Source organism: Drosophila navojoa, chromosome X (genome assembly GCF_054131105.1).
Source record: "Drosophila navojoa isolate 15081-1374.11 chromosome X, UAZ_NAV_1.0, whole genome shotgun sequence".
NCBI lineage: Eukaryota > Metazoa > Arthropoda > Insecta > Diptera > Drosophilidae > Drosophila > Drosophila navojoa.
In genome coordinates, this window is record NC_142895.1 from 26,269,567 (window position 1) to 26,290,241 (window position 20,675).

The window sequence follows — 20,675 nt, forward strand, 5'->3', positions numbered from 1 at the left end:
CATCCAGAGCCACAAGCTCAGCTTATCAATTTAATGTGCTGCTTTTTGGGGCGACATCGAGCGATTGCAGCCAGCAGCAAAGATTGCGCTACCAAATATGTTAAATTTCCACGGAAGAGATAAAAAATGGAAAGAGTTACGCGAATGGGTTAATCTCTGCAATGATGTAAAAGAAATCGTGCTCGTATGAAGTGTGGTACTTTATTTTAATGTTATTCATTCACTTCTTAGGACTACAACAAATATGCGATTTCGCCTAAATATAAATATTTTGGCATATTCATATATTCATTCACATATTCTTTTAACATACTGTACTGTACATACACTTCTATGTTATTTCCTGCAGTCTTTCATAAATTTCTCCTGTTTCTTCATCAGAAACATATTTCTCTGAAGTCCTTCTCTGAACTTTATTTTCCTCTGGCACATCGTTAAAGATTTTGAACTCTTGTTCATCAAATGAAAATAAGCGCTGTTAGTTAATCGGGAGAGTTCGACCAAGAGATACCCTGAGCTCTGCCGTAAGCTGTTATTCCAATCATTCCATACGGCCGTATGGAAAGGGAGGCGATCTGTTTTTTTTTTAGCCCAGGGATGAGCAATCAGTTTTCTGCTGTTGTGATATTTCTACTAAAAAGAAAAATATAATGAAATGAGTAAGGGCAAATCAGAATAGAAGCAGGCTTGACAGACCCCATGAAGTATATATATTCCTGATCAGGGCGACGAGCTGAGTCGATTCAGTGTGTGGGTATGTATGTACTGTTACGTATGCCATAAAGAAATGTAAAATATTTGGAATATTTGTTAATAAGGTTTTGTAGTCTAATAGTCCCCACTAAAGCTTTTTGTTTTGAATATATATTTGCATATACATATATTTCTTTTTATTATTTGATAAATGTTGAGTCCATGTCATTTAAATGATGTAGCTTAATAGCACAATTGACAAATGTTATTGCACAGTTAACATTATTATCCATTAAAAGAAGTTCTAGAATCTTTCGCCATTTCAATCAAATTTAGTTGAAAGGTTGAAAAACTTGAGCTGAAAGTAAGTTTCACAAAAAGCTGCTGCAAGAGCCGAGCAAAAAACAAAATATAGCACTTCAAATGTAATTTATTGCAGCTGATATAGTTGCAGCTATTGTTGTTGTTGTTGTTGCTGCTGTTGTTATGTATGGCCCTGAGTTAAATATTTGACTGCAGCGGGCAGTGCATAATCCTTGCTGTAAGCTGTGACAAAGCTGGTGCCAGCTGCCAGCTACGCAGTGATATATATGACAGTCAGTCATACGCATATATATTTATGGCACACAAGCGTGCATGCATGTACATGAGGCAGAGAATAAGAAGAGACAGACACATAGAGAGGGAGAGAGGGAGAGAGAGGGTGAGGCTGTAGCTGACAAAAAGAAATACTGTTTGCATGCCAATAATGATAAAGCCGTATGCGTAATTAGCTTCGTTTTTGCTATCATTTCATTTGCGGGCAGCTGAGGCGATTCAGCTCGAGTGTTGGCAGCGCAATATAAAATTTGTCATACGCACCGTTGACGTTGACAGATCGTTGAGCTGAAGCGATGCTGGCTGACGACAGGCGAGCAAACGACAAACGACAAACGACAGAGGACAAAGGACAAAGAGCGAAGGACGAAGGACGTCGGACAAAGGGACGCAGGACAAAGGACAAGCGCGACAGCAGTTACAGTCATAGATACATCTGCCTTCACTCTGAATGCAGCACGCTTCAGCGCACTTTGCAATGTGTCAACAATTCGTGAATGTAATATATATAAATGTAAATGTATGTGTAAGTATACATACACATACATCCATTTATGTATATACGCAGTAGCTGCCTGCAGCAGCGTGAACTTCAGCTTCAACTCAACTCAACTGGATTCAGCTCTGTTTGTAGCGCAGCTTAACCCAAATTGACGCAACTGTGTGAAAGCCAATTTAAAATTGTATTTATCAACGCTGCGGTGCATCTGGCATATGCGAGTTCCCAGTTCAATTTATTTCACCTACAAAAACCAATAATATATGCATGGAAATCATAATATATAAGTAGAGCTCACCTTTTATGGTTACTGAAAAGAAAATGTAACTAGAAGTAGCCAAGATTTGATTGCATAACTGAGCAAAGCACATGAAATGTTTAAAAATGCAATATAAAAGGAATGAGGCGAAAGGGAAAATTGGAGATTATAGAAAGAAGGGAGAGGAGAGAGGGTGAGAGAAGAGCATGTGTAAAGAGAAGGGGGAGAAAAAGGATGGAATATGATATATAAGAACAAAAAAGATGAGATTAAAAGAAAGTTTGGAGAAGAGCGGGGAAAGAGAGAGAGAGAAAGAGAGAGAGAGAGAGAGAGAGAGAAAGAAAGGCAGAAAAGCAAAGATTAGGTAAATCCTAGAGAGGGCTAATGAGATAATGAAAGAGAGAGAAGGAGGCAATGAAAGGGTAAGAAATAGAGGTTGACAGCGAGCGAGACAGAGAGAGAAAGAGAGAGAGAGAGAGGGAGTGAGATATAGAGGGTGACAGAGAGCGAGTCAGGTGGAAATAGAGAAGGAGACTGACAAAAGAGATGCAGAGACAGAGTGAGAGAGAATGAGGAGGGACATAAATAGAGAGTGAGAGAGGGAGAGAGAGAGAGAGAGGAAGAGAGAGAGAGAGAGAGAGAAAGAAAAGATGGGAGCAACGAAAAGATGAAAGAGACGCAGAGATGATGGCAAAGAGAAAGAGAAAGGGGAGGAGTATTATTAATGAATGGCGAGTGAAAGATAGAGACAGAGACAAAAGTAACGAAATGGAAAGTATTCAGAAATTTTCATGTATATAAAAGGACTTCATACGTATTTCCACACACATGTACATATATTTATACATATGTATGTATGTATATGTAAATATTTCTAGTTCTATTAGTTTTCAGAACTTACACATTTCGGTTTGCTGTCGGGTTAAAGTTGAAGCATTGCAGTTTCCCAGCTACCCCATTCATTTTAATTTTCATGTAATTTTTTTTCGCATGCACTTACAATGAGTCCATGCGCTTGATGACATAGTTTGTTAGGTTCATAGATGATTTTAACGTATAAATAATGCCAACAAATGAAAATGTTGTGTATTTAAATAAAGTCTATAGAATTCTATTTAAATAGAAATAAGAAACATTTAAAGTGTAAATATAAATGACTAGCAAATATTTCAAAGTTCAACTAGTAGACAATAATAATATAATAATAATAATATAGAGAATATATTAATATATCCAGAAGATAAAGAATTTTGCATTGCCATGAAATATTTTCTGAACTGATTTAAACGAACTATATGAGGCTAATGAGACTTCACCTCTATTATTTATCACTAAATCCAAGCTGCTCTATAGTTAAATATTATATTATGTGATTATTCTGCTGAGGATCTACATTCACTACGAGAAGGTCTCCGCCATATTAATTGATAGCCATATTAACTGCCTGTCTATCCGTGAATATATCTACTGGATCAGTCTAAATAGGAAGAGCATCTGCGATTCTCCTAGTCGCCTTGAACAGCATTTTTTCTCATATAAATTGTTGTTGTTGTCAGCTTCTTGACAAATTGCTGTTCGCGTGGCCGTGCAGTTGCCGCTGGCTGTTGCGGCGGCTGATGCTGTTGCGGCTTCGGGCACGGAGCATGGAGCATTGCCAGCCAGTTAAGCGGGCAGCTTGCCAAAGGCAGTCAATGCAGGCACGTTCGTTCTTCCCTCTCTCTCTCTCTCTCTCTCTCTCACTCTTTTGCCTATGCACAATAGCCGAGGCAGTTGCTTGCAAAGTGTAACGATTATTAATTACAGTCAATTTACTTTAATATCCATGCATGTGTGTGTGTGTGTGTGTGTGAGTGTTGGTGTGTTGCCAAGCGTAGCCTGGTCAGTTTTTTGGCACGATTTTCTAATTATATAGTCAAAGTCTGTGGGCAACCAACTGCCGCAAGTAAAAAGACACATTACACATTTTCTTTTAGGGAAAAGCTCAAAATGAGCTTATTGTGACATTGATGGCATTGCAAACGCTCACACACACACACACACACATGTACACGCACAGCATGTTCGTTTAGTTTATCTCCATTTTAGCTTATCTTATATTCACTGCTGCACACTATATATGTATATATATATGTATACATATATTTTATATATATTGTGTATATATATATTTCCATTTAACTTTTCATTTTTTATTTACCATTGACCATCGACTGACAATCTACTCAGCAGCTCAGCAAGGCTTTGTCTGCCTTTCTTTTGGCTTTTCTTTTAAATTCTGTTACCTTGCCCCTGTCTTTATATACGTCTGGTTGATAAAACTGTCAGTTGAGCTGGACTACAGCTCACATACAATGCACACACACACACAAGGCTGATAAAGGAGTATGAGTACATATATAAATAGAAAAATATATACTATAGGTATGTCTATATAGAAAATATAGCTTTCTGAACTTGTATGTACAGTAGAAACCGGCTATAACGACTCCCATTATAGCGTCCGTTCGGTCATTGTCAAAAAAATTCTGGTGCCCAGACAAATTTATATGAGCAAACCTGTATGGTTACAGCGTCTTCGCTCCCTTGCGCGTCATTATAGCCGGACTCAACTGTAGTTTGGTTTGTTTAAATTAGACAATTAGACAATCACATTGGAGTTAAAAAGTCTTTTAGACAAGAGGCTTTCAAGGGATGCTTATCATAGGAAGGACATCAAAGTATTTTGAGCAATGTGAAGAGTTTACTTCACTAGAGATCAATCATAAAATATATGACATACTTGTATGTCTTACTTATGTATATATATGACTATGTAGAGAGAGGAATATTCAACCATATATGCAGTATTACTACTTAATTTTTCTTATGCTCATCTACATACAACCGAAGAATTTTACACAATGTTTGTAGAATATATTATGAAATGAATTATCTAACTATACATAAATATAAACATAAATATATATATTTAACTATACATTTACCTATATTTCTTATTAATATATGTGCTATATTATTTATTTTGCAGCCGCTGTCTATACGCCGGATATCAAATTCATATCGTCAATCCAATGCAATGATTAGAAAACTGAGCAATGAGTAAAAATAAATGTGGAAATTTATTCAAGCTTTTTTACTAAATACTCGGAGAAGATAATAAGCAACAGCCAAAAAGGAAAGGAAAGCAAAAAGAAAAACACAAAACAAAATAGAAATCAAGGCCAGCCGCAATTTAGCTAGAAACGTAGTAAAAATACAAAAATAATAGAACCTAAAATAATTAATTAAAGATTTAAAAAAGAAATATACAAGATTATATATAGAGCAAGGCAATAATAATTAATGAATTAACAACTAATAAGCGATAAACAATTAATATAATTAACTAAATTACGTTTGACTAGGCGAACAGCAACAAATAGCAAAGCAAGAATACAAAACGTTTAACAATAATTAGCATTAAATGGTTAACAAGACGAGAATTATTAAATTAATACTAGTTACAAATTGAAATAGTAAATTTAACATTAAAGCTACGAAAATAATAAATTAATTAAAAACAAACCCAATTTACGCCATTGTGATTCTTAATTTTAGACATTATGTGACAAAACAACAACAACAACAACAACAACAGCAACAGCAACAAAATATAATTATTAATTAAATAATAAATTTTAAATTAAAATATGCAAAAATTACGAAAGCTTTAAAACAACAAAACGAAACCGAAGCAGCCACAAAGCATAAATCGAGCCAAAAAATAGCAAACAAAAAAATTAAATAAATAAAATAAAATAAACCAAACCATAAAGAAATAAAAGCTAAATGACCAAGAACCGCAAAACTTGAAGAGCTATAGAAATACATGTACATATATATATACGTAGTATATATACACATATATATTTAAATGAACCAAGAAAGGCAAAATTCCAGTTAGGCAAATTAGAAAATTCAGCAAATTATAAGCCAAGAACGCAGAACGCAACGCCAGCCGCCCACAACAACAACAACAACAACAACAACAAGCAACACCAACAAGCAACAACAATTAAATAAGCCAAAGAACAACACAATAGCAAACTAAACCACAATAAACTCCGAGCTAAATTCCATCCAAGATATCAAATTGTTGCGGGCCATAAAATTATGAGCGACTCCTAAGGGTATGCAGCGGAAATTTTGATGCTGCTGCTGTCAGCAAACGCAGCAGCTAAGCTTCTCCCCTCACTTCACTTCGAGTCTGTCTGAAAAACGAAAAACACTCTAACGTAATTGAAAATGTGTAATAGAAAAGTTGAAACACAAAATTAAAATAACCAAAAAAAAAAAAAAAAAAAAACAAAAAAAAAACCGAAAACCAGCAACAAAATATCCTTGAATCTATGCAATTATCGTCGCGTTCGTCAGGTTTCTAAAGCCCGGTTGCATCTCCGCTCGTTTTGGACTAAAGCTGCCCCAGACACTGCCGCGCCCCAAACGCCAAGATGACGATGTGGCAGAGTGGCGGCATGGGAGGCCATGGCTCCCAAAACAATCCATGGATGAAGCTGATGGGCATCGTGCACAAGGAGCGACGGCACACGGACAATGTGCAAAGCCAGAGCGGATCCAACGAGCGCAACTTGAATCAGTGAGTACAGACAGCTTCATTTGCCTCAATTCTTATCGATAGTTTCGTGTGTCGTTCCACCATTGCGAATTACCTTCCACACATCATTATGCAATCTTAATGCTCGTTCACGCAACTGCAACGAGTATATGGGTTTTGGGTAAAGTCTTGATTTTAAATTTGGAATATATACTTGAGGGATTAACCCTTAACGGGGCCCTAGACAGCTCTCACGTCCTTTCTCTTCTTTTTTCAACTGAAATACAAACTTATATATGCTATACAAATTTTATTGTTCATTGCATTAATATCTATAAAATTACTATACCGTTCTTTTCATTTGTTTTCGGTAAATGCATCAATCATATCTGAAATATCAATTTTATTCCATAAATCTGACTCCATGCCAAATATATCTATGCAAAGAGCTTCTGTGTTAGAAAATAGATACAGTGGCTAATTAATATTCCATTAGAATAATAACTCATATATTGATCTATCATTATCAAAAATGACTCTGATTTTAATGCATCAGTGTATTTGGATCAATTATTCACAGTTGTTATTCAAGCATGAGCATGTCATATCCATAAATATATAGACAATGCTCTAAAATCTGCGCGTTATCAACTCTTAGTAGCAGCAGCCAATGCAGCGGCTGATATAAATGTAGCGTGAGCCTCGACAACGGCCCAACGATCTACAAGTTGTAAGGTATATAGGTATAAGGTATAAGGTATATATGTAGGTATATAAGAGCTAGTACTTTAAGCAAGAAAAAAAGAAACATTCACTTCATTTTCTATACTGAATTCGTCAAATTTGGAGTTGTTTTATTTAACGTTCTAAGTTTTTCCCAATATGCGCCGAAGTCGATTATATATGTATGTACATATATATTTTACGCCGGTACGCTGTTTATTAAGCTGTTAGAGACATGAAATGTAATATATATGTTAAGCTCTCCCACACTAGAGCACTAGTGATTGGGGACGCTGTGGTGGGTTCTTGTGAATATAAACAACTTTGTGTTCAATGAAATCATTTTATTTTATATAATTTAGTAACAAAAGATCTAAGCTCTCTCTAGTCCGAATATAAACTGACCCAAATCAGTTCTACTGATTGGGTTCTCCCCTTGAATGTCTGACTGCACTCTGCAGCCTTCTTAGATTGTCGATAGTCTTAACTTATATATAATCGGGTTGAGAATCTGAACTCAAAAAGTTATGGTGGGTGTATCTACGCCCATAGGGGCGTGGAAATTCAAGTAAAACCATATCAATTGCAATTATAAAACTACATATCCAGCATATGGCATTTCATTTACTGCTCAGATCCTATCACATTCTTAGGGAGCGTGGAAATTGGAAACTGGCCTGCTTATATAGGCTGTATATCAAGATAATATCAAATTAGCTGTAGTCAGCTGCTATGCATGTAAGGCATCTCTGCACTATACGACAATGTCTAACTATCCATTTCAGGCGAGCTGTCTTGCTTTAGGAGGAGAGGAAAGCAATTTCGAAAATTTAAATTGCGTTTTTGAGCAGAGTGAAAAAAGCAAATCATAAAGAGCTGAAAAAATGCTGACTGAGGACAAACATTTCTAAGCTGCCATGTAAGAGGCACCTCCCATCTCCTCCTCCTGGCATCTCCTCCTCCAAGCTTGCGCTGATAAGGAACATTTCGCATAGCTGGACGTCCATGGGCAAGCAAACTTTTTACGTGCAGGCAGGCACTCGACACTCTCTCTGCTCGCTGTGAGCGGAGGCATGCAACATTGTGTCTTGGTGCGTGAATATGCATACGAATGTGTGGGGGCTTCGAGTGAGTAGTCGTAAAACATGCGGCAATTGCGCAATTAAATGGCCAAATCCGTCGCACTCGCACTCGCTCTGACTCTGGCTCAATCTCACTCTCCCTTCCCCCCTCTCTCTCCCGCTCCCGCTCTCTCTCTCTCACTCCCTCTCTTCTCGTCTGGTTATTGTTAATGAAAAGCAATGGCTCTACATGGTGCAGTACATTGAATTGTAACTGCGCCGCACTCTCTCGCAGACACAAATCAACGCAACTGTCCGGCCACCTGGCTGCACCACAGCAGCACCAGTGCACCACAGCAGCGGCGCTGCGGCTCTGTGGGCTTTTAAAATTGGCTATAAATGCGCTGAAGCATAAATGGATTTACGTACATGCTGCTCGCTGCTGCAATCCATTTCCATTTCCATGTTGCATGCAGCAACATGCTGCCATTATGCCACACCCAGTCCACGCCCACACCACCATATTGACGCTGGGCAAATGGCGCACCGTGCGCTGCTCTGCGTTCGCTTATTGTGCTCAATATTTAATGCTAACAGGTGGGAAAGGCCAGACGACTATTGCATACCCTTGAAGACGTAAAGCTAATGCGAACTGGATCTCTATAGCAGTAGGAGTAGTATGATATATATACATTTCAGATACTCTATCAGAGCTTAAGCTAATAGGAAGTAGATATATATCATAGTGTGGTGCGATATATAGTTCCATATCTGCTTCAGGTCTATGTATAGCTCTACAAACTAAGCTAGATAGCAAATCGATCCCAAATATATAGGGTATCTGTACGTTCAGCTCTGCTTCGTTTCGTTGTAGTACACAGTTAATCACAATATTTCTATAGCATCGCCATGAACACACAATGCAGCCTTTTAAAATTTTAAAGCCCTTCTTGTTTTCCTTGAAAAGTCAATATTGTTTGTCGCATTACTGAATGATTTGTCCTATTTGCATTTACATTGTCGATATCGTTTCCATTCGATTTCCCCAACTGAGCCCATGGATCTGACAGATTACACAGAGACTTTCCGCGTCTTTAATCTCAATCAACTTCATGGTTAAGCGTGTTTCATTCCCAGTTATTTCAAGCAAATGTACTTTCAATTTCGATATGGACTCACCTACATCAATGTAATCATGTTTCACTCTGTCATGCATTCTGAATCATACGAATTGCTAGATATCTTTTAATTCCAATCGTTTCGATACAACTTAATCTATTAGTACTTCATTTTGTTTCATTCTCTGTTGTTTCATTTTCGCAATAGGTAGAAAAAGCCAAGTGGAATATAATTATCAAGACTATTGCCTATATTGCATTTTTAAACGTGTTTCATTCCCAGCTGTTTCAGGAGAATGTACTTTCAAATTGGAAATGGGCTCTTTGACATCAATCGAATAATGTTTTATTAACATACGAATCATACAAATACTTAGCTGTGTTTCAATTCCAATCGTTTCAATTAACATTTAACAACATTCTCATTTCCAGCTATTTCCATCACCTTCAGTGCTCAAGCAGAAAACTCTTACCCTCTTAGCGCTTCAGTGTGTTTCATTCTCAATTGTTTCATTTTTGAAATTGATTGAAATGAATTTCTAGCAATTTCAATCAAGTGTAATAGCATTATCAAAATCATATAGCAAATGCAATATAGCCTATATCCCATATGTGTGTTTCATTTCCATTTTCATTTGTTTCAACCGAAACCTTATTTTGACTGAATAGCGTAAATGGTTCGATTCGAAGTAGAAAACCAGAGATATACAATCTGAATCCTAATAGCTCTATTTAGGCATATTTCATTCCCAGTGTCTATTTCATTACCAGCTATTTCAATCAACTGTGCCCCCGGCTATCAACTGTAGACCAGGTGCATTAATGTGGCTAATGAAAAGAACTTGAAAACAAATGGAAAATAAAAATTTCGCTTATGTTTATTTGCATATAGATTTTCCTGCTTTCCCTACACTCGTGAGTGTTTCAAGCTACCCTTGGGCAGACGCTGCTAGGGCAACCACTTGATTCGACTCGCTCAGAATGGTAAACTCTCGTTGCCAGAGCTTCAAGGGGCCGGGGAGGCAACTCTCAGATTGAGTTTAGCTAAATGATATGAGTCCCGGCTTCATACTTTCCGCCATTTGCAGTTGACTCCGCTTCAATTGAGCTCTGCGGCAACATGATTTCAAATGAAGTGATAGCAAAAAGAGAAAAGTAGGTGAGATGAAAAGAAAAGTTGCAGAAGCAGACATTCGTACTTGTGTAAGCATGGCAGCAGCAAAGGTGAAAGCAGTATACTTAACGTAAGCATGCTTTAAATGTGATTAGATTCTTGAAATTAAGAGAAGAAACCCATTTCACTGGATTGAAATTTTCTGTTCAGTAAATTAGAGCCAAATGTTGATGGAAATACTTATGCAGCAGGCAGTGAAAGGTCTCTGGAGCACATTAAGTAAGCTTATTAATAATGTATTCATATTGTTATTGTATGTAGTAGAGAAATATGCATCCTCACTAATCACTCATAAAATGCACAAGCTCAAACAGAGAATTATTGTCGAGCAGCAAATAATGTTGATGGAGTCCCAGATGCTTCTTGGCAAAGCAACGCAAACAATAAGTTGTAGTGGCCATACATAAGTAAACATATACATGCATACACATATGGGTATATATACATGTATATATATACATCTAAAATTGCATCTCTGGCAACTTTCGTGAGAGGGCGAAATGCAGAATGCAAAATGTTGCAATACATTTATCACTTTGGCCATAATTTGCTGCTGCCCACGCCGCTTACACATAAGCAAACATGCTAAGGAGGCCAACACGAGCCGACACCAGCAACAACAGCAACAACAACAACAAGAACAACAACAATGGGCACATTTTATGCATAAGCACGACGAAGGTCAGCAAGGACTGACATGAAAAGGGCTCTCAGCCCGCTCGGGTCAGGCTGTGTGTCATCTCTGAAAAGAGAATGAGAAAGGGAATGGGAATGGGAATTGGACTGGGAATGGGAAAGGGCATGGGAATGCAATGTGGACCGTCAAGCGGAGCACTTGAAGCATGCCTCAAGCCGGTGACTTGAGCCGAGCCGTGCGAGATCAAGCATGGGGCAAGCAATTGAAATGTGCGCCTCGAAGTAGGCAACCAAAATTTCAGCGTGAATGTTGCGAATGTGTGTGCGTGCCTGTGTGTTTGTGTGTGTGTTGTTATTATGTTGTATGCAACAGTTGAACATTTGTGAAATTTGCATAAGTTTCGTTAGAATCCTTCATTGGCCACGTGTGGCATGTTTTGCAGCTAAACTTGGAATTTGTTGAATGGTGCACGAAAAACTTGTTCCATTTGTTTGGGCGTTGCCTTCGCTCGTGTGTGTGTTGGTGTGTGTATGTGTGTGCTGGTGTGTGTGTTGATAGCTTCAAAAGCATTGGACTGGTATGTGCATATGAATATTTTATAAGCCTCTCAAATGTGTCCCCATGTGTGCGTGTGTGTGTGTGTCTGTATGTGTGAAAAGCTTTATTTATGCAAAGGGTCGCGCAGTACGCCCAACGGTGGCAGACAGAAGGAATAGACGTAGTTGTAATACTTAACGCCAACGCAACAAATTACTTTGGTCATAGAATGCCATGCACACACACACACACACGCAGAGGCACACACATGTGCGTGTGTGTGTGTGTGTGTGTGTGTGCTGGGGAGCCGACAGTCAGTCAACTATTTTGCATTGAAATTGAAATGTTCGCAGCTTTTGTGCCGAATCATTAGTTGAAGCAAGGCAGCTGCGGCTCTTGTCAAAGTATCTCTCTGTCCCTCTCGCTCCCCCTCTCTCTGCCGCACAGATTGTTGATGTGAAACATCATTTACTTTATGCATCATGCTAAACGAACTAACTTACTCTACCAGAAAATCTCGGCCCATTTAACACTTTGCTCGCAACAAATTGTGTTTGATGCTGCTCTCGTTACAAATGTTTCTGTTGTTGTTGCTGCTGTTTGTGTTGCTGGTGTTGCTGTTGTTGCTGCTATCAACATGTGTGCAATATTTGTAGTCATATAATTATTGCATATTCATTGGCAAAATTGTTGATTTTACCACACTTCAACTAAGCCAAATGGGGAGAATTAATAGAATATTAGCACACAAAGGGGTTACTTAAATACGTCGTATAGCCTAAAAAAATACTAAAAAAAAAGACTTTAACTGACTTTTTTGATTTGGATGCAGCTTTTACTGTTGCAGGGGGCAGCTAAGAGACTCTATTTAATGATTATGATTTATTAAAAAGCATAGCTATTCAATAAGCATTCCAGAAACTTTCTGTTGAGTAGAATCTTATGTTGACTATGCATACCTATGGAATGATTGTTGATCCAAGAAGTCATAAAATGAGTTTTCTTTTAAGAAAACCCCTGCAACTTTGAATAAGGATTACTTGCTTATCTATAACAAAAGTGGAGACTTATAATTGAAAATTTATCTATTACCGTATGTTGAATCAGTTCAAACTTCAGGGTGAAATGGAATGAAATTGTAAACAGGACACAGGATGGCAGACTCCATTAAGAATATATATGTATTGAGGATCGATAAAAAATAGTGCATCCGTCTGTCCATCCATTCATCCATCAGTTCGTTTGCTAGAACGTTAAGATCGTTGAATAGATGCTTGAATACCATACGCAATACGTGCCTATAACAGCCGTTTCGATAGCTTGTCCCACATCTATCTGTCTCCCATGTTATCGATAATAATCGATTATTTTATTTCGATGAGTGAAGAAATTTACTGAATTAGATTCAAGTGAGGAATATCAATCCAAATAAATGAAAAGAATAGTATTTTAAATAATATGTAATAGTAGAGCTCTGCTCTAGCAATGCCATATCTATGGATGTCATTATTAGGCTCTGAAAATGTTATGAAAGATGTTTAGATGCAACAGAATTTGTTTAAGAACTAATTTTCTTTAGTTAAATATATAAGCCCTGGTTTTGTGTTTGTGTATATGATTGTGTATCTCTCGGGGTATCTCTAAGTCGTGTATTGCCGACACAGCACTCTTTCTCTTTTATTCCCATCCAATATATTCAAGGAATTTGAAGTATTAAAGTATTTGGTGTTTTGATATTCACAGAGTTCCTGTTTGAAAGGAGACTCCAAAGGGGCATCAAAAGAAAAGAGGATTAGAAATTGAAGCCAGAAATATTTGAGAAAGAAATTTTGATGGAAAGCCAATGCAATTGCTTTTAACTTGCTGTTGCAGATAAATTTGCATAAGAAATCAATGGGAGCTGGCCATAAATAAGTTTTGCACAACTTCAATGCAAATTGCTGGAATTTGTGCAACAAAGTTAAAAGTTAAGGCGAAATGCAGGCATTAAGCTCGCCTCGCACGCAACGGGAAGCAATGAGAACGGAACTGAGGGCTGCTGATACTCAGATATCTAGCAATATATATATATATATATATATATATATATATATATATATATATATACATATCTATCTAATGTTGCAGACATACTCAGCCAAGAAAGGAGCAGAAAGGTGGGCTGGTCTGGTCTGAGCTGGGCGGGTCTGAGCTGTGGTAAATGATGATTCGTGCCTTGGTCAGCGTTGGGGCAGTTCCATTTATATTCGCTTTTCGCTGAGCTGTTGCTAAGCATTTTAGTTGTCTAATTGCGGGTCATTTGTTAGGCAAATGCCGCGTCTGACGCTGCCTACTCCTGCTGCTAACTGCCGCTTATCGGTGGCGCAACACGCGACGCCGCGTCTGTTGCAACTTGGCAAGTTAGCGAATCGTTCGGGCCACACATTTGTTAGGGTCGCTAAAATCATTTTTCATTTGCCAGTTAAAATTCGCAAGCCTCACAAAGTGGACGAGCCCGTGTGGGCGGGGGATTAGTGGGGCGTGGGGCAAGTGTGAGACAGTTCCATTGAACTTCGCTCAAGCGAAATTAATGAGCGCATAAGCGGCCTCAATGGCCATAACACGCACCAAGGGGCGTCCACTGGAGTGCACTAAAGCGAACAGTCGAACTGCAGGCTCAGGGGTTGCCATGGCTGGTGTGAGGGGGGAGCGGAAGAGGAGCGGTTGCCAGCAACAGGGAGGCCATGCATGTGTGTGCGTGTGTGTGTGTGTGCCACTCTGTCAGGCTATCTGTCTGTCTGTCAGCTGGTCACTTGGCATTTTAATGATGGTCATAAAACGCAAAGTGTCAATGCGAAGCGATTGAAAAAGACAGCACGAAAGTGGGCTAAGCATGACGGTCAGATACCCATCAGTTGCTCATTGAGCTGATGCTTTCGGTCTATGGGTATATATATGTTTATGTTAATAAATACGTTTAAGTGCTTGGGTTGAGTAGACCCGGATTACGGCTCAAATTCTTAGCGCACATGCATGGAACAGGGAGAAGAAGGTGCAGTGGATTCCATATTCTTGATCTGGACGATGCGTAGGACTTGTCTGTCTATCCAAACGGGCTTGACAGATCTCATATGTACTCTTAAATGCCATACTTAGTAAAGGTTGTTCTGCTTTTTTTATCGATAAAAATCGATAGCTTAAGTTTGTCATTGAATCAGGAATTGAACTACTCAAAAGGTGGAAGCATCCAATTACTTACTTCCAGAATTATATCTATTATTTTTGTTCACATTAGTGAACCTAATTTGAGTATTTTGTAAAGGTTTTTTTTTTCGATCCTTAAATGGAATTATTGCTGTCTATCTCTACCCATTACGCATCACATCACCCATTATGCCGCTCACAGAGCGCCAGGTCTAGGGTATACTGCATGGCTGCTGCATCATACATGTTTTCCTTTCGGGGTAATTGGAAATGGATTCCTAGCCCCTTTTAGAGGACAGGCATACATTGAAAATGTGCTCAACAGTTAACTGAGTATTCATGCTCTACATTAGGCAGGTTGAGTACAACGCGACGTCGAACATCGAGTATACGTAATTTTTGGATTTTCAAAATTGATGATACTCTTCAAACAGACCTCGTTGAGCCCCTCATATGGTTATTGCCTAACCAACACTGCTATGGACATGCTAGAAGTGAGAAAAATCTATTCTTATACCACAAAAATAATCCAAAGCTAAAGTTCATTTAGGACAAACCAATTTAAACGATGAATTTGCATTAATATTTGAAGCCATGTAACATTTACGCCTTTCATTCAGCGAACAAAGATTTCGGTGGAGCCTTACGATTTGCATATGCCCCACTTGAAACACCGCGCAAATGCCGGGGTATTTCGATTCAACAACTTGGCCAACAATTTTGGCTGACATTTCAATTGGCGCAGCCATAAAAAAGGCGACAAAGGCAGCGGCTAAAGACTTGACGTGGGTCTCGAGAGATGGCCAAAGAAAACTGCCTGAGAGCAGAGAGGCAACAAAAACAACAACAACAGCAGCAACAATAACAATAACAAAAGCAAGAAAAATTGGCAGCACTCAATTAACGCATTTAAAACTACAATGCCGCAGCAACTGCCACGCCCCCTTGCTTGTAAATACCTCAGAGCGCTACCACATTCCTTTGAGTTGAGTTGGGCTGCACTTGGCCGTGTGTTGATTGGGGATGTATGGGCGTGTGTGCGAGTGTGTTGGTGTGTGTGGGTGTGTGTGAGTGTGTTTATTTTCAGGCATGACAAGCATTGCTGTTGCTGTTGTTTCTCTTGTTGTTGTTGTTGCTGTTGTGCATTGTGCGCCTGAAGCTTTTGTTTGTGGCACGCAGCAACAACAGCAACAGCAGCAACAGCAGCATCAGCAGCAGCGGCGGCTACGTGAACCATTGTCTGCCACACAATGCGGCACCATGTGAACGTTGACGACAATGTGCTCGGCAATTGAGATGAGGCTCTCCAAAAAGGATGCTTAGATGCAGCCAGCACAAAAATACGAAATGGGGAAACGCTTGCCGAGAATATTGAGCCATTATAAATGCATGCCATACGAGTGTGGGAGAAAGAGAGATAACGAGAGAGAGAGAGAGAGAGTGAGAGTAAGAGAGACATGGACATGGTTGGAGAGGTGAAAGAATGAGGAGTGAAGGGGGAAGAGTGAAAAACGTATGGATGGAGCTACGGAATTTGAGATATATGAGCATCAAGACAAATATTTTATTAGAACTATTACTGAAGGTATCATTACCTTTTCTAGAAACTATTTCTTAAAAAGAAAAAATTGTTGAGCGCTCCTTAAATGCCTCATCTTTTCATAAACAAAATCTCATGAGCCGACAAATGCTTTTCAACAGATTTTTTATTGATTTTATGGAAACATATTTCAGCATAAAATATATTTAGATATATATTATATATAATAGGCACTTTGCTAACCTAAATTTAAGGTAAAATAGTGGGGTTTAACATAATGGTAATCTTCCTGTTTTCATAGACTTCAAACTATGATTAGAGATATAAATCAAATATAAATTAGATTTCTTATCAATATCAACGAAATGTTATGAGAAGGATCAAATTATTCAAAATGCTAGCATAACAGAAATGCATAAGATGATAGATTTCCTGTCGATAACAAGTAGGAAGTAGCTATGAGTTATCGTAGGCAGCCGACAAATTAGTTCTTTGTGGGCTCCCCAGGACTATATTTTGAGTTTATACATACGGATATCCGGACAGGCTGATGTGTGGACGGACCAGCAAATGGCCGTCGTTACATTGCCACAAATCGTCAAACTGATCAATAATATATACATATGTATACACTGCCACGCCTCCTTCTGCGACTTACATATTCACAGAGCCATTCTACCCTGACATTAAATTTTCAATATGTTCAGGCTATAAAAAACCAAAAAAAGATATCATGTTTATATTTTATTGAAATCAAATTTATGATATATTCCCACATATTACTCTGCTGTATTATACACTCAATATTAAGCGCATCTATCAATCAAATGGAATGCTGCGCTCAGAGAGCTTATGCTACCTTAACTGAAATCCCATAGGGAATGCCATTAATGCTGTCATCTGGGGCTCAAATTTTAAACGCTCAGCCCCATGAAAATGACATTGTCCTTAATGACAGATGTGTGCCGTGTGTGGGAGTGGCACGCCCACAGGCTCAAATAGCTCTAGACGCCCACTTAAGGCTGACTAGCAAAAAATAATTTAACGCTTCGACGGCTTCTGCATATTTGTGCCCTGATTATTGTCACACCAAATGGTTGTTGTTTCAATTGTAATTGCTGTCGGTTGTCGGCTGTCGGTTGGGGATGATGGATAGAAATCGAGTCGGGAATTGTATTGCCTTTCATGCTCCACTGAGCTCCACGCATAAAGATTGTAATTATATTTTGCATTTTGATTAAAACTCCTGCCACACACTTACACACACGCTGCAGTTGGAGCTGTTAATAGAGGCCAGGGGTGAGGGGAAGGTTGCCCTCCAGGGTCAGGGCTAGGGCTGGGAGTTGGGGTCGCGGCTTGGTCAGCTGCCAGCTGTGCGAAGTGAAAGGCAAAGTGAAAGCAAATGCCAAAACACGCTTAAGCGCTAAACAGCTGTTTCCACATCCGCATCCAACACACGCTGATGCCCCTTTCCACATAGCCCGCCTCGACTCTATGAACTTCGGGCTCTTGGCAATTTGACAACGGCGCATTATCCTTACAAATGGTTGTCCGACAACAGCTGCGCCAAGTGCCTCCTAGTCCACTGCTTCCAAAAACTTAAAAGAGAAAAATATGTATTTGAAAAATGATGTGAATGTCGCTCAGAGAGCCAGCGAGAGGGAGAGAATGAGAGAGAGAGAGAGAGAGAGAGCGAGCGAGGAAGGGGAGACACGGCAAGTCAAGCTGTTTTTGCTGGCGTTTTGCCAAGTTGTACGGATATATTTAAAACTGCATAAATCAAAATACATACACAACCACACGCACTCGCCAAGAGAGAGAGAGAGAAAGAGATGTAGAGAGGGGAACAAATGTTGACACTGCCAATGGTAATTTAATAAAGCCAGAGTGAGCGTCTGTTGGTGCTTAATTAGCCACGGATTGAAAAAGAACGATTTAATGAAAGCTAACAATGAAAAATTCATAATGATAAATGATTCAAATTGTGCCAGCATAAATGGGGCTAATGTCGCAAATAGTACACTAAGTGTGTGTGTGTGTGTGAGTTAGGAAGAGAGGGTTAAGGAGCGTACAGGAAAAGTTGCTGAGCTGCAGTTGCGATAGAGCTTGATCCATCAAGTGTGAGATTGTTATCGATAACTCTATTGTAATAGCTTTTTAAATTATCGATAACATGCCTAGTTATTGGAAATATAAGCTGAAATTGTGAGTGAAATTCTGAATATCAATCAGTCATTCTAGTCATCTCATAGTGGAATCTAAATATTGATTTTATTACTTAAAGTTATCGATAACACTCGCCATTTGGTTGGAAAAAACTTAACAAACTGAAATATCGTCTCAAAATACCAATGATCTCTGGAGGTTTCTGATGTTGGAGAACGACTCTGATATAGGGCTATTATTAACGATAGCTCTACAAAATATAAAAATATATGATTACTCAGCTCAGTCTACCCTCCAATACTTACGCACACTTTAAATTTTAGCACTATGAGAGCTCTACATTCGAGTTGATATGACAGCGCTTATAATGAAGTGAATCATTTAAAATCACGAAATGATGTGATATATCCCATCAGAAATGTGCAATAATATCCAAAAATCAAATGAAGAAAATATGTGCGAAACCTAAATAGAACTAGTAACAATAATATGTACATATATCTCACACAATTTTTGCCTAATAGGAAATTCGTTTACAAGTGCTTTAACTTGATATTTGGCAATTCATGCATAGTTTCACATAGTTAGCAAATGGAAATTTCTGCTCTGGCATTCAGAGTGGCTCACTCAGCACGAATTATCCAGTTCAGTGCAAGTTTTATGGACCCTTAAGCAGATAGCACAAGGGCAAATAGTTCGAATCTAATTCAAAGGCGTCTCCATTATTGCCCTAATCCCATTGTAAATGCAAAAATTCGAAAACTCATCAAAGGAAACAATTCGATATAGATGATTGTGTATGCACGTTGAGTACGAAACGATTTCGAGTTATTTGACAAATTTTGTCCAGAGCTGCACTTGCAGCTGGCATCAAATTGCTAATGCGATAAACTTTTAATCAATTCCGTCAGCTGCTTGTCCCGTTGATTAAAGGGGAGACACAACAGGGACTGAAAGCAGCAGCAGAAAATACGAAAAGCATGTGAAAATCCAGTGAGGAAAGCATTTGGCAATTGCGCACGCAATTACAAGCGCAAATACAGAGAGAAAAGGGGCGGGAGGCGAGTGAGAGGCAGGGCGGGTCTTGCTGCAATTGCTGCAGCTGCAGCAAGAAAACGAGAAATGCAAATTGTCAGGCATGCAGCAGCACAAGCGGAGGAGATTGCGTCTGCCTCCAAATATGTATGATGTGCGGCGCACACGCACATGAGCCCAAATGTGAAACGGAATTGAAATGTGGCCAAATGTGGGCGGGGGGCGAGTGGGCGGTGGCTGGATACAAAGTCAACTCTTTGGCTGGGCGCAAAAGCACAAAGCAATCAATGAGAGCTGCCACGCAGTGGGTGAGCAGGAGCTGGTAAAAGGCATGCCAGAGCCGAAGCAGGAGCAGGAGCAGGAGCAGGAGCTGGAGCTGAGTGTAGGTGACAGCTGGCTGCCCGTTGAGGGCGGCTGTCAGAACATGAAATACGCTCGATGCCAAGCACTGACAACCAGTCAATCAGTCAGTCAGTCCGTCAGTCAATCAGCATATCAATCAGTCATTCACGTCAGTCAGTCACGTCAGCTCCAGGTACTTGTTGCTGGGCAGTCGAACTGCCAGGCACACATAATTGATGAAGCAGACGAGGCAAATGTAAACATTATTGCAACTAATTGCAAATGAATCGAGACTAGGCCCCGAGCATTCAGCTCGACTGGGTAAATGTAGTTAGCGAAATGTTGCCAACGGCAGCTTGCAGCCACAGTGCTCGGCCGAACAAAGAAATCTGTGTTTATTTTGCAAGTGCAGCTATCAATTAGCTGCAGCCTGCAGCGGCAGCTCGTTCATGTTGCAGCAAGAACTAAACTCGACTTTAAAAATCAATAATTTCGGGAAATCGGTAGACCAGACAAA

The 20,675-nt window shown here is 39.2% G+C and overlaps 1 protein-coding gene across 3 annotated transcripts in view; it reads left to right on the forward strand.

The window, feature by feature from the left end:
• The first annotated feature begins 6,347 nt into the window (after positions 1 to 6,347).
• The window catches only part of Sh (Potassium voltage-gated channel protein Shaker), a 165,296-nt gene continuing 150,968 nt past the window's right edge, over positions 6,348 to 20,675 (forward strand). For 2 of the 3 annotated variants that reach the window (XM_089265094.1, XM_089265095.1), the window contains exon 1: positions 6,348 to 6,684. In XM_089265094.1, the coding sequence (XP_089121220.1) occupies positions 6,539 to 6,684 (146 nt within the window). In that variant the 5' untranslated portion in view covers positions 6,348 to 6,538. The remainder of the gene's footprint in view (positions 6,685 to 20,675) is intronic. The other variant, XM_089265097.1, reaches the window with a different exon arrangement.